At 42.6% G+C, this 13,056-nt stretch overlaps 2 protein-coding genes across 13 annotated transcripts in view; one reads left to right on the forward strand and one right to left on the reverse strand.

Moving 5' to 3' along the window:
• The window catches only part of PLCE1 (phospholipase C epsilon 1), a 311,916-nt gene that overhangs the window by 297,520 nt on the left and 1,340 nt on the right, over positions 1-13,056 (forward strand). For 7 of the 8 annotated variants that reach the window (XM_068548222.1, XM_068548229.1, XM_068548228.1 and 4 more), the window contains 5 exons: positions 2,410-2,538; positions 4,166-4,375; positions 8,544-8,702; positions 10,159-10,377; positions 10,709-10,921. In XM_068548222.1, coding sequence (XP_068404323.1) covers positions 2,410-2,538; positions 4,166-4,375; positions 8,544-8,702; positions 10,159-10,377; positions 10,709-10,897 — 906 coding nt within the window. In that variant the 3' untranslated portion in view covers positions 10,898-10,921. Of the gene's footprint in view, positions 1-2,409; positions 2,539-4,165; positions 4,376-8,543; positions 8,703-10,158; positions 10,378-10,708; positions 10,922-11,116; positions 11,202-13,056 lie in introns of all 8 variants that reach the window. The other variant, XR_011074510.1, reaches the window with a different exon arrangement.
• Positions 247-13,056, reverse strand: part of NOC3L (NOC3 like DNA replication regulator) — a 49,939-nt gene continuing 37,129 nt past the window's right edge. The window contains exons 21-23 of one of the 5 annotated variants that reach the window (XR_011074513.1): positions 8,510-8,747; positions 5,794-6,496; positions 247-3,274 (exon numbers count right to left, since the gene is read on the reverse strand). Coding sequence is in view for 2 of the 5 variants with exons in the window: in XM_068548232.1 (XP_068404333.1) it covers positions 6,446-6,496 (51 nt within the window). In the remaining 3 variants the exon portion in view is untranslated. The remainder of the gene's footprint in view (positions 3,275-5,793; positions 6,497-8,509; positions 8,748-13,056) is intronic. The other 4 variants (XR_011074512.1, XR_011074511.1, XM_068548232.1 and 1 more) reach the window with 4 other exon arrangements.

Consider the following 13,056-nt stretch of genomic DNA (forward strand, 5'->3'; position numbering starts at 1 on the left):
TCGGTGTCCTACAGTTCAGTTCAGTTCCGACACTACCTACCTGGGGTGAGCATCAGATCCCACAAGTTCAGGGCTCAGTCCCACAGCACTGTCCCCACTTCAGATGCCAGTCACAAGTCCCAGGCTGTCACTGGTACTCCTGACTGACCAGCTATAAATCCAAGAGGTTCCCACAACCCCCTCCTTAGGGCCAGTAGTTTGCTAGAATGACTCACAGAATGACTCCTGAATGACTCAGGAAAGTGCTTTACTTACTATCACCAGTTTATTATCAAGGATACAACTCAGGACCAGCCAATGGAAGAGATACATAGGGTGAGGCATGAGGGGAGAGGGAGCAGAGTCTCCATGCCTTCTCTGGACACACCACCCTCCCAGCACCTCCATGTGTTCAACAACCCAGAAGCTCTCAGAATCCCGTCTCTTAGGGGTTTTATGGGTGTTTCCTTGCATAGGCATGACTGAGTAAATCATTGGCCATTAGTGATTAACTCAACCCCCAGCTCCTTTCCCCTCCCCTGAAGTCAGCAGTAGCTGGGGCTGAAAGTTCCAACCATCTAATCATGACTTGGTCTTTCTGGTGATCAGCTCCCATCCTGAAGCCATCTAGGGGCCTCCAGCCGTAAGTCATCTTATCAGCACACAGAAAACTCTCGTCACTCCAGAGATTCCGAGGGTTTAGAAGATGTGTGCCAGGAACTATGAGCAAAGACCAAATATTTATTTTCAGTTATATCACACCATACCATCCTAGGTATATCCCAGGCAGCAGCGTATATGCTTGGTAAATATGTGCTCTTTGACCTTGGAAGTCATCACCTTCCATTGCTCAAGACAGTAACTGAAGATCATCCTGGACTTCTCCTTCTCTCTCACTGCCCCATGTAAGACTTGATAAATCTGTCTCCTTAGTATCTTTCAAATCCATTCATCTCTATCTGTTCCTACCATCTTGGCCCTCGTTCATTCTCACCTGGCTTGTGGCCATGGGTTCCTAATTGGTCCCCCTCCCTCTGAGTTTGACCACCTCTGTATGTCCTTCTTTAGGGCCATTTAGACAGTTCTATCTAAAACTCAAATCTGACCATGTCACTCTTCTGTTAAAAACCCTTGCTCGGCTCTCCGTTGCTCTCAGGATAACGTTTGTATGTGGACTGGGCAGAGACTCTGGGAAAGCCGAGAGCTCATGGTCCATTTAAAGGGACACCTGCCACCCTGCTCTCAGCTCCAGCTGCTTGTTGCCAAGCAGTTTTGCCAGATATTTTGGTTTTCAAGACTGTCAGGACATCTGGATTGGCATAAATGTTGGCAACTATTTCAACTTTTTAAAAATATAGTGCAGGCTAAGCCATACAATTAAAATGCATGCATTTTATGGTATGCAAATCATGCCTTAATAAAATTGATTAAATAATAAAAACACATTGTACAAGCATAACAAAACAGCCAACCTCTCCTCCCCCACACAAAATGAAAACAAAATGCATGCTAAACAAAATACTTAGGTAGCCTTTTCCCCTCCATCACCTCACAGAATTCATTGAGGTTCCCAGAATGCCCTGCTTTAGGCCACCTCTAACGCTTTGTACACAGGCTATACTGATATTTGGGATGTTCTTGTCCCACTCTTTATCTGCTGATTCACACTGGGCCTTCAGATGATAACCATTTTCAGGAGGTGCTCTCTGATTTCCTCCAAACCTGGGTTCCCAAGGAACTTACCATGCTTCTTAGAATTGTCCACGTTCTCTTCTAGCTGCTCTATTCAACTGGGAGCCCTTGAAGCCAGGGATAATGTCCCATTTCTTCCTGAATCCCCAGGGCCAGGCAAAATGTCTGATTCACTGCCAGCCCTCCATAAATGATTTTGTATTTTAAATGAATGAATATATCTTAATACACAAACTGCTCAAGGACTTGCGAGTTATACACCTCCCCAACTCCTCCTAACAGAAATACTTTTTGTATCATAATTATTTGTATGCCTGGACAGCAAGCTCCTTAAGGCCAGAATATTTTATTTATCATCTTACCATCCAAAATTCTAACCCAGTGCCCTGAAGAGGGATGGAACTCAACAGACACTGTTGAATGTCAGTTCATAAGTAAGGACTGACATACATTTCAGATAATGTCAGTCCCCTAATTACGATGGAAAGAGACACTGTTATTTAAAATAAATTAATATTTTGGTGGTATGCTGCTAAATATTCTTACTAGACTAGTAAGCAAGATGCACCATTGCCTATTGAACCACAAAAAGATGCATCTGGTTATAAAAGGATGCTCTTGTTTTGCATTTACGTGTCCCTATACGTACATCTAAGAACTAGCACTTCTGTATTGGTGTAGCCTAGAAACAATATGAGAATGTAAATGAATGAGAAACCATGTGATCTTCCTTGACAGATGTTTAAAACAGAAGAAAGAAAATGTTTGCAGATTCACAGAGTCACAGTACATGGGGTCCCAGGTCCAGAGCCCTTTGCTGTTTTCTCCATAAATGGAGGCACCAAGGCAAAGCAGCTTCTCCAACAAGTAAGTTCACTGAGCCTGTAGTTAATAAACAGTTCTCCTTTGAGGGGAATCTCTATGCACAGGTTAACATTTTGCCCAACATTTTACAACAGACTTAAAGTCAGAGAAAGCAGCTCGTGTCAGATTTCATACATTATCAAACAGAAGCTACTACCAAGTGGTTTGGGGGGTTTTGTTTTTTAAATCAGCCCGTCCATGAACTTCGGTGTCTACTATCACAAAGCACTGTTGGGGTTTTGGAGACGTTATAAAATATGATGATGTAAAATAAGGAAACATTTCCACGGACCACCCATAAAAAGTAGCATATTACTGTCACCCTACGTGAGTAATCACAGGGCTATAAAGCAGGACTGGGGAGGGAGTGACGCTGGCCCTATCATGGAGCTAACAGTGTCGACTGACCTGCTCCTGGAAGCTTCGTGCCCTGAATTATTGCTGTAGTAGTAGCTGCCTTGCCCCACACAATCCACAGCCCAGCATCGACCATAGACCAAGGGCTGGGGTAAGGGGAGCAGAGTCTTCTTGAGAATCTTCTGCTCCCCAACCCCATCCCCAGTTCATTCTGCTTCTCCAAGTGAGATGCAGCAGTGCCAAGTGCTGACTCTGGTCCTTGCATTATTGTTGGGGGCGGTGACGGGGGGGATGCCTGAAGAGAAGGATGTTTGCTCAATCTAAGCCAGATGGTGGCAGCCTTCTTTGGTCACTCACTTCAAGTTTAGCCTCTGTCGGTAACCTGGACAATAGAAAAAAGTGTGAAAGAAAACATCAGTAAGAGAAACTATCATGATGGCTAGTGTTTACTAAGTTCTCCTAATGTGCCTGGGTTACGCTTTACAATCAATCAGTGCTTCAATCATAAAATGAAACAAAATTAAGAGGTTGTGACTCTGGACTTCCCTGGTGGCACAATGGTTAAGAATCCACCTGCCAGTGCAGGGGACACAGGTTCGAGCCCTGGTCCGGGAAGATCCCACATGTCGCAGAGCAACTAAGCCCGTGTGCCACAACTACTGAGCCTGCGCCCTAGAGCCCGTGAGCCACAACTACTGAGCCCATGTGCCTAGAGCCCGTGCTCCGCAACAAGAGAAGCCACCGCAGTGAGAAGCCCACGCACCGCAATGAAGAGTAGCCCCCGCTCGCCGCAACTAGAGAAAGCCTGCGAAGACCAAAGAGTTTATTGAAAGGGGAATTCCCAGGAACTTAGATCAGATGAGATTAGCCGATGATTGAGTATTTCCAAAAGGAGAATGGGAGATTATCTTGGTAAAAGCTGGACTAGGTTCTTTGCCCTCGGTCCTGTGTTGCAAGATTACAAAGAGCTAAGTTCACGGATTGAAAAACCTGAAGTTTTTAATTCAGTAAAAGCTCTCATTCCAGCAGTGGGAAAAATAGTTATACTGTCTGGGGATTATGAATAAATTGTGTCATTGCCCAGAATGAACATAAACAATCCTTTTTGGACATAAGAGAATTCTTAGATCTTCCAAAAAGAATTATGCAACACTGCAGGGTAGGTTTCACTTATAAATTGCACATCAAACCTATCCGAACCCCATGAAAATAGACTTGTTCTTTTGCCCACTCTTCAGAGGTGTGCCTAAATTTGCCTTTGTTTTTTCTTTAGAGTCTGACCATTGATCAAGACACCAAACCTATTGCCACAGACTATTTTTTAATGGAAGAAAAATATTTTATATCTAAAGAAAAGAATGAATGTAGGAAACAACCGTTCCAGAGAGCCATTGGTCCAGAAGAAGAGATCATGCAGATTTTAAGCAGCTGGTTTCCAGAAGAGGGATATGTTGGCAGGATTGTCTTAAAAACCCAGCAGGAAGTAAGTGTGTCCTGGGGCAGCCTACATTGTAGCAGCTCATATGTAACTCACCACCTCACCACTAGCCGCCTGCCTCAAATTCAGAATTTCTTATCATTCCAACTTGCTTTATAGTCTTCTTAAGTAAGTGTGGAGAATTGATTTTATTCTTCTGCACATATTCAGAATGTTAACTCTAAGTTACAGAAATTCGGTCTAAAAATCATCCCTTAGGAAACAAAGGGAGAAAGAACTGAAGGATTCCTTAAGCATGTCATCAGTGGTGCGTCCAGTGTTTTATCTGTTTGTGTGAAGACATGGTTATGAGGGTCACAGTAGTGTGTAATGGAAGGCCTGTAGGCGTTTTGCGTTTGGGGGTTTGTTGCCTGTTCAAGTTTTAGCTGATAAAATGTTTTGTGCTAATACATGAAATAACAGTATTTCTTTGAAAATATTCCATAACTTTACACAAAGTAAGAATAACCTCTCAGCTTTGGTCCGAATTTGTAACAATATTCCCATGATCATTCTCATAAAGGAAACAATACGACTGCCTGTCAACTCCAGATTGTTGGGCTCCTGATGGGGTTTGCTGATGGAACACATTTTTTTTTTTTTAATAAATTGACAGGAGCCCACTAACTTACTGCCATTTTTAAAAAATGACATATAAGATCATTACATAGACAATCATGCCTCATGATAAGTCGATAATGAAGCAGTCGAATCAACTCAACAATTCGATTAAACAAATACTTGTTGAGCACCTAAAATGTGCCAAGCCCTGTTCTAGGCACATGATCTGCCTCTTCGGGGCATGTAGTAGAGCTGGGCTGGTAAAACGCCCATTGCTGGTCCATGCTTGCTGGGACACAGTGGAGATGATAAGGAGCCCCTTTTCAGCATCATGTGTTACTTTTTCACTCTCTACCTAACTATGAACGTGGCCTGCAGCCTCCACAGAACTCCAGCATCTCCTCTGGGAACCAGAGCCACTACCTTCCCTCCTAACATTGCCTCGGATGATAAAAGGACACTTGCTTTAAGCAAAGAAACGTACTTGTCTCCCTAGCGTCCTCTCCCCATCAGACATACAAATTACTAAGACGGAGGAAAAGCAATTCTAATAATAATAGCTTGATGAGAAAGTAGAGGGCTTAGCTGGATTTTTGAAGCCATCTTTAATTTCTCTCTAAATTGTTTTCCTATTTCTAATTGTCTTTGTCACATGTAAAAGTATCCTAGAAATGACAATTTCAGTGAAGAAGTGAATTTGTTAAACCATATCTTTGCATCATGACTTGCAGCATTTAACGCTCTCAAGCACCCACTAGTTTGAATGATCTCATGATGTAATGGAAACCATTCTACGCAAAGGAAACAGGTTCAGAGAAGTTAGATCATGCCAGGGTGAGAAGCAGACAGCACTCAAGTCTTACGGCTTCCAGGTCAGCGTTCTTTCCACCACCCTGTGCTGGCCAGGCTGGAGTTGCATCAGTCTCCGTGGCTTCTCCCACACGCACCGTGGGAGGTGGTGAGCAGGAGGAAACGTGGGCAGCCTGCTGAGTGTTGCCATGGAACGTCATCACATGGTTGGAAGGACCAGGAGTAAGGGATGCCCCACATGCAATTTAAAATGTATATGACAGCAGGCAGTAGAGACATCGGGAACGAATGTTTAATAAAGGCTGGTGGAACAGAAGCATTTTTAAAAAAGGAGGAGAAATTAGAGGGGAAGCATTTTCTGATGAGTACAATACAGCAAGTTCTCCTTTATATGCCTTCGTTGGGAGGAGAGTTTCGAAATGACTGAAATACACCTCAAAAGATAACAAATCATATTTCATGTATCTAGGCTTACCGGCTGCACAGCAACACACAATACAAATTTACCTGATTGACGAAATGAATTCAGCGCGCGTATTGAATGCAAGCGGACACTGGCATAGCTGATAGATTTGGGCTATAAGTATTTCCATTTAGTTACTTTGTGGAACTAGTAAGATATATAAGCAGTTTGCCCATGAAGCTGCAGTCTGTTACCTCTGATCTTGCTGCCTGCTTTGTATGATTTTCTTGTCTTCTGGGCTCTCAAGCTGTTAGGTATCCTCCTGTGGTCAATATGCTCTCCTCTGACACCTGCTGGATTTGAAATCAGACAAACCTGCCTCTGACACAAATTAGATGGATGACCTTCAATGGCTCATCTGAATTCTGTAAACCCCTATGCCCTAATTTGTAAAATCTATGAGAGGAACTACCCTGCTTGACTCAAAAAGATTATCATGAGACTCATGCCAAACATGTAGACAATATGTAGAGAAACGCTTAGTAAACTATAAAGGAATATGCAAATGAAGGTTATTGTTATGGTCATAATCTGTGGCTTCTAATGTGGCTGAAAACGGCTTAAACATTAATAAGCTCTGAGTAAGGCTGTAAGGAGTGCTCTTCGAAGTAATTCCCAGTGCATGGTCATTGGGATATTTTATGTGGCAACTTAGAACTTTTTTTTTTGTCTTGCTTACTTACATCCTAGCTTTCAGAACCCTGAGATTATAAATTATGTCATGTGAATTAGCACCCAACCCCACTCTCCGATTGGTTAAATATAATCAATGCAGTGACATATTATGCAAAATCTTTAGGAACTGACCTGAAATGATGATCACAGTCTTTTAAGTGGAGAGAAAAAAGGAGTTGTAGAATGACATAGGTACTAGAGTACAGTCTCATTTTATGTAATAAAAATAGACAATGGCTCTCTCCCCCTCACGCATAATATGATGAATGGGGTCAAAACAGTTCAGTTGTGTAAATTCTAGGGACCACGACTGCAAGATTAATGAAATGATTGGGGCGAGGCTGTGCGCCTGGTTGGTGAGAAGCCCCAGGAGCCAGTCCTTTCTGGTCCTGGCTACAGTTTGGCGCCACCTGGTGACAGTTGCCCATTTTGACTTTAAAATCAGTGGGGACAATTCTAGGTCCTGGGGCTGGCTGGACGTTCCAGGACAATGGCAGTGATTCTTGGAGTCTTCTGGTTAGGTAGCACGATTTCTGTGGCCTGATCTGAGATTAAGCTAGAACGCTGGGGGCTGGAGGGCCTTCCTGCCGCACCCTCACTTCCTGAGATGCGGTTGCCTACTGCTCACTTGCCTTGCCTCCCCGTCCTCTCCTCGCCTCCCCGCCCTCTCCTCGCCTCCCCGTCCTCTCCTTGCCTCCCCCTCGCGGAAGACAACTTTACACGACCTCATTTGAGAATGGGGCTAACAGAGAACAGGAGCCATTTGACGATCACATTATATCTAAATTCACATAATTCCAGGGTTTCTTTGTATATATTTATTCACATACACAAAAATACATTTGTATATCCATAGCAGATGGTTAAAAGGATATGCAACCTAATAAGAGTGGGTTTTTTGTGGAGAATGAGATGGGAGAGGCGGAAGAGGAAAAGAAAAAAGGTAGAAATGGGAAGTTTGCCTTTTTGATATATTTCCTTACTGCTTGAAAATATTTTAAAAGATACATCTGTCTATAGATATATCTGTGTATGTAATATATAATTATATATGTAAAATTCACTGAAAGCCAACCCACCAAAAGCCGTCTAACCTGATGACCAATTCTCATAATTATTGAGAATTTTGTCGACATTCATTTCGATGTGACTTACTTCCACTCATTGTTTTAGCCTTTCCACTGTGGGTTTTGTTCATCCAGCCTGCCTGAATGCCGATTTTGCATGTTTCACGTTTCAGATGTCTAGCATTTCTTAAGTGCTCAAGGTCTGTGGGGGAATGGGTAGATTTCTCTTAAATGTATTTATTGTGTTCTTATTTGGCTTTTAGTAATTGGCAAAATGGCATATTGTCTTTTAACAAATTTATCTCTAGATGACTTGGACTCAAAATCCACAGCTAATAAGAGCAGATCTACTGGCTTGTTCTGGACCAGACCTTATCAGTGTGTCAACATCAGCAGAAACCTACAGTACTTTCCTCCTCTAAGAAGAGATGTATATCCTTTTAGAATAGTTTACGAAATAGTAACTAGCGTATGGAATATAAAGCTAAGAAGTTGTTTCCACGTTACCAAGATCCATGTCAATTTTTTGCTAGGTTTTTCTTTCCGTATTCTACATCATCTTACCATCTACTCAGACTTTTCTTCTTTTTTAACATAGAACCTGGAAGAGAAGAGCATCGTTCAAGATGACAAGGAGATGATCTTGAGCTCAGAGGAGGAGAGTTTCTTTGTCCAAGTGCATGACGTTTCTCCAGAGCAACCGCGAACGGTCATCAAGGCGCCCCGCATCAGCACCGCGCAGGACGTCATTCAGCAGGTGAAGGCCTCCCCTTCCTCACCTCAGTCCTGCCCTCAGTGTGAACTATTGGGACAAATCAGATATCAGCTCCCTTTGTGAATGAGGTTCTAGAACAAAGGGGACCTGACAAGGGAGAGTGTGCCTCTTAAGGCTGGGAAATACTGATTCCTTCAACGATACTTGCCCAGTATCTACTGTCAGTCAGGCTCTCTCTGAAGCCTCGATAATGGATCTAGAAGGTGGCGCTGCAGAGCGGGAATGTCATCATCCCAGAAAGGCCTAAGCCAATACTTAATGGCCATCTCTCAGGGATCCTTCAGAGGACATGCAGGAGGCCTCCTCTGACCCTCTCCCCTCCTCTGGTCACGCTTCTCTGTGTACATGGCTTCAGAGAACTCTGTTTCCTTCTTTTGAAGCCCTGTTATGGTTTGCGTTTATTAAACACTCACTTGAGAAGATAGCATAACAGTTAACAGACTCTAGGTCAGATTGCTCCAGGTGCAAATCCCAGCTCTACTTCTTACTAGCTCTGAGAGCTTGGGCAAGTTACTGAACCATCTGTGCTTTAGTTACACTGGTGTGCTGGTAAACTGGCTCTCTTCAAAAAAAAAGGCCCTGATTTTATAGCATTTGCCAGTTTCTATCTTGTAAATCCTCCCACCACATCTGATTCCAGTGGACTCTAGCACAACACCATGTGCTAAGCTACCATGCAGGTAACATGGAGATAGTACATTAGCACTTTCCTTATAGAGTTATTGTGAAGATTAAGTAAATATATGTAAAGCACATTCACCTATTACAACACCTAGCACATGGCAAACACTACTTAAGTGCTATTTGCTATTCTTATTGCATGATAGTTTGGTTAATATTAGCCTCCTTAATAGACTTTGAACTCCCCAAACTATATACAGTATCTGGGACATAGTAAGCCCTCACTAAACACGTGATGAGTGAATAAATGCATAAATGAAAGATAATCTTGTACGAAATGAGAAGTGAGACCAGGTAAGTTCTAACATCCAAGACTCTGAGATGAAGAGGGAGCCTCGAGGGACAGAGAGGCTCCCGAGGGTCAAGATTCTGCCCCTCACTGTCTGCGTGACCTTCCATTTCTACCAGCTTTGGTGGATGCAGAAAATCCAGTTCAAGTCCTTTTTCTGTTACTTACTAGCTATGCATCCACTGGAATCTGCCTGACCTCTGTATGCTTAAACTTCCTTGTCTGAAAAATGGGCATAGTAACACCTAAATCATGGACGGTTGTGAAGCTAAATGGGGCAATGCGGGAAAGTTCCTATAAGCTAGCTACAACTACGAAAATGTATAATGAGAAGTGGGATGACATGATCTCAAAGACCCCCTCCATCTCTTAAAGTCTGATATTTTCCCACCTCAAAGTCTCATCTACAGTGAAGCAGGTGTTGGAGATAGTGTGTCTTTATTCAGTTCATCATAACTTGTCTTTCAGACCTTATGCAAAGCCAAATATTCCTATAGCATCTTGAGCAACCCCAACCCGGGTGATTATGTGCTTTTGGAAGAGGTGGTGAAAGACACTGCCAACAGGAAGTCTTCTACCCCAAAGTCCTCCCAGCGTGTCCTTTTGGATCAGGAGTGTGTTTTTCAAGCTCAAAGCAGGTGGAAAGGTGCAGGAAAATTCATCCTTAAGCTAAAGGAACAAGTGCAGGTAAAGTGCAAGGTTATTCTTCTCTCTTCACAAATTATTTGATATTCATAACTACACTGTAATCAAATTCAGGAGCTAATGAAATGTAGGAGAAAGTTCCCGAGTCAAGGAAATTAGTCGGAAGAATGTTGTTTGGCTGTTTTCACTGTGTGGAAAGAAATGTCTTCCCCTCTGAGCTTACACAGTCCTGAGAGGGGAGTCCTTCAGCCCTGCTTTCCAAAGCTCTACTTCCTAGAGAGGGAACAAGAAAGGGCTTTTTCTCATACAGTGTCATGTGATTGGGGACCCTGGCTTTAACCTAATACCAACGGAAGATTCTCGTTTTCCACAGGCATCCCGAGAAGACAAAAGAAAAGGCATCTCTTTTGCAAGCGAACTCAAGAAGCTCACCAAGTCGACTAAACAGCCCCGAGGACTCACGTCATCTTCTCAGGTCTTGGCCTCAGAAAATGTCCAAAACAAGGAGGAGAAACCTGTGGGCAGCATGTCCTCCAGTGACACGATAGACTATCGACAGTGAGCAAGGGTAGCACGTTTTACCCAGGTATTCTGAGTCATTGCACTGTTCTGAAACGGGGGGTCAACTTACACTACTTTGTGAGACACAGTCTGTACACTGTCGTTTGTCTTTTCCAAGAGGATGTCCCTGAGGCAGGTAGGAATGGTACCCTACAGGAAGAGGGCTCTGAAGATACACATCACTTCAGCACTGATAACTTTAGATCTCCTTATTTTGTAGATAACTAAAGGCCCCAAGAGGACAACAAACTTGCCCAAACTACAACAGCCTTATTTCATCAGACACAGAACTGTCTTAATTACTGGTAACTCATATGAACATTCTTGAAGGGCGGCTATGGGCCATTCAGCTTTTATTCCTTTGGATTTCTAGTTTGATGTTCTTCTAATTTAGGTCTGATTTACTCTCAACAACCTCAACTTCTTCTGCCTCAATTAAAAAATTAAAATCTGGCATCCAGGATGTAATGATTAAAAAGAAAGCAAAATGACATAACAGCCTGCAGTAAATCATGCCTTTGGTTGCCAGCTTACTGCTTGGTATTCACATACAGAGTAAATTTCATTCTATCTTAAAACAGACTGTTTATATGGAACCTGAATTTAAAAAAAGAAAAAGCATGTGAGGAAACCAAACATAGACTTCTTCTTTTCACTTAGTTTCTTAATGAACCCAAGGGATTATTAACGCCCATTTTTCATCTGTTCCATCATAGTTCTAAGATTTAAAATTCTCAAGAGACCAACTGCACAGTGAAGGCATTGTTGCTTATACTACAGAGCTGCATCATCTGTCTTCATCACAATCAGATATTTGTAGAAGCTCATAATTAAAGAATTTATTAATATCTCTTGACAGGGCCAAATTTGACTTATAACAGCCCAAAAGAAGGCTGATACATTGAGCCAGTGTTTAAGGAGCAACTCCTAAAACAATTGGTGCCCCGTATACACTTACAAAGAAAGCTCTTTCAAAACAGATGAGGCCAAATACAGGAAACTGCCTCCTCCAGAACTTCTGCACATCCCATTATCCCGAGTCAGGGCTTTTTAGGTTCTGTACGCAAAGACTCATCAGGAAGAAATCTCGGCTCTATGGCAGCAATCCACATCACACAGCATCAGATAATAGTGAATATGCAGAGAATAGTGAAGCCCTGGGCTGTTCCAGACTCTGAGAAGGCTCAACACCCATTTTCTGTTGCGGTACCTCCGGTATCCCATTTTTAAAGTTCAGACTCACTTCCTTTCCTGCCACAGTGTCACCGAGACAGGCAGTGTCTCCGAAAGCCCAGTGAGCTTTAGGACTAAGTACCATGCTCAGCCTCTCCAACTTCTGGAAAATGACTCACAGTGGTAGTGGGTGTGTGAGCACACAATAAAGACAGGGATCAAAATTTCAAATATTGTTTTCCATATCAAGAACTTAGCATCAAATAGATCATAGGTGTGATAATGTTATGCACACCTCTCTATTATAACCTCCGTAATGACAGAGTGAAATTACACTCTGCACATAAAGAGCCCTCGGTGTGCCAGAAATTAGTAAGTACGTAAGAATACAACTCCACTAGAAATTTGACTTTAAAATAATGTGCTTGCTATAATGAGCATTACTAGTTGCTTATATTTTAGGAGAGTAGGGAGGGTGGTGGTGATTTAGACAATTGCCTTTGGACTCAATTTTCCTATAGTAAGCAGATATTCAGAATCAGTCAATTGACCTCACATCTTTTGCTAAACTTGGGGAAGCTTCTCTTTAAAAGTAGCCATTGAGGAACCTCCCTGGTGGTCCAGTGGCTAAGACTCCGCACTCCCAATGCAGGGGGCCCAGGTTCGATACCTGGTCAGGGAACTAGATCCCGCACGCCCCGACCAATAAATGAATGCTGCAACTAAAAGATCCCACATACTGCAACTGAAGATCCTGCACACGGCAATGAAGATCCCTGTGCTGCAACTAAGACCCAGTGCAGCCAAATAAATAAATAGATAAATAAATATTTTTTAATTAAAAAATAAATAAAATAAAAATAGCCATTGATATAATAATAGTAATAGCCATTGGTGCATCTATGGGAATATAGATCCCATGTTATTAATTTTACAAATGGTGTTTCGAAGAAAGAGCATTTGTGAAAAAAGAAGGGCCTTTCTGTA

Source organism: Eschrichtius robustus, chromosome 7 (assembly GCF_028021215.1).
Source record: "Eschrichtius robustus isolate mEscRob2 chromosome 7, mEscRob2.pri, whole genome shotgun sequence".
NCBI lineage: Eukaryota > Metazoa > Chordata > Mammalia > Artiodactyla > Eschrichtiidae > Eschrichtius > Eschrichtius robustus.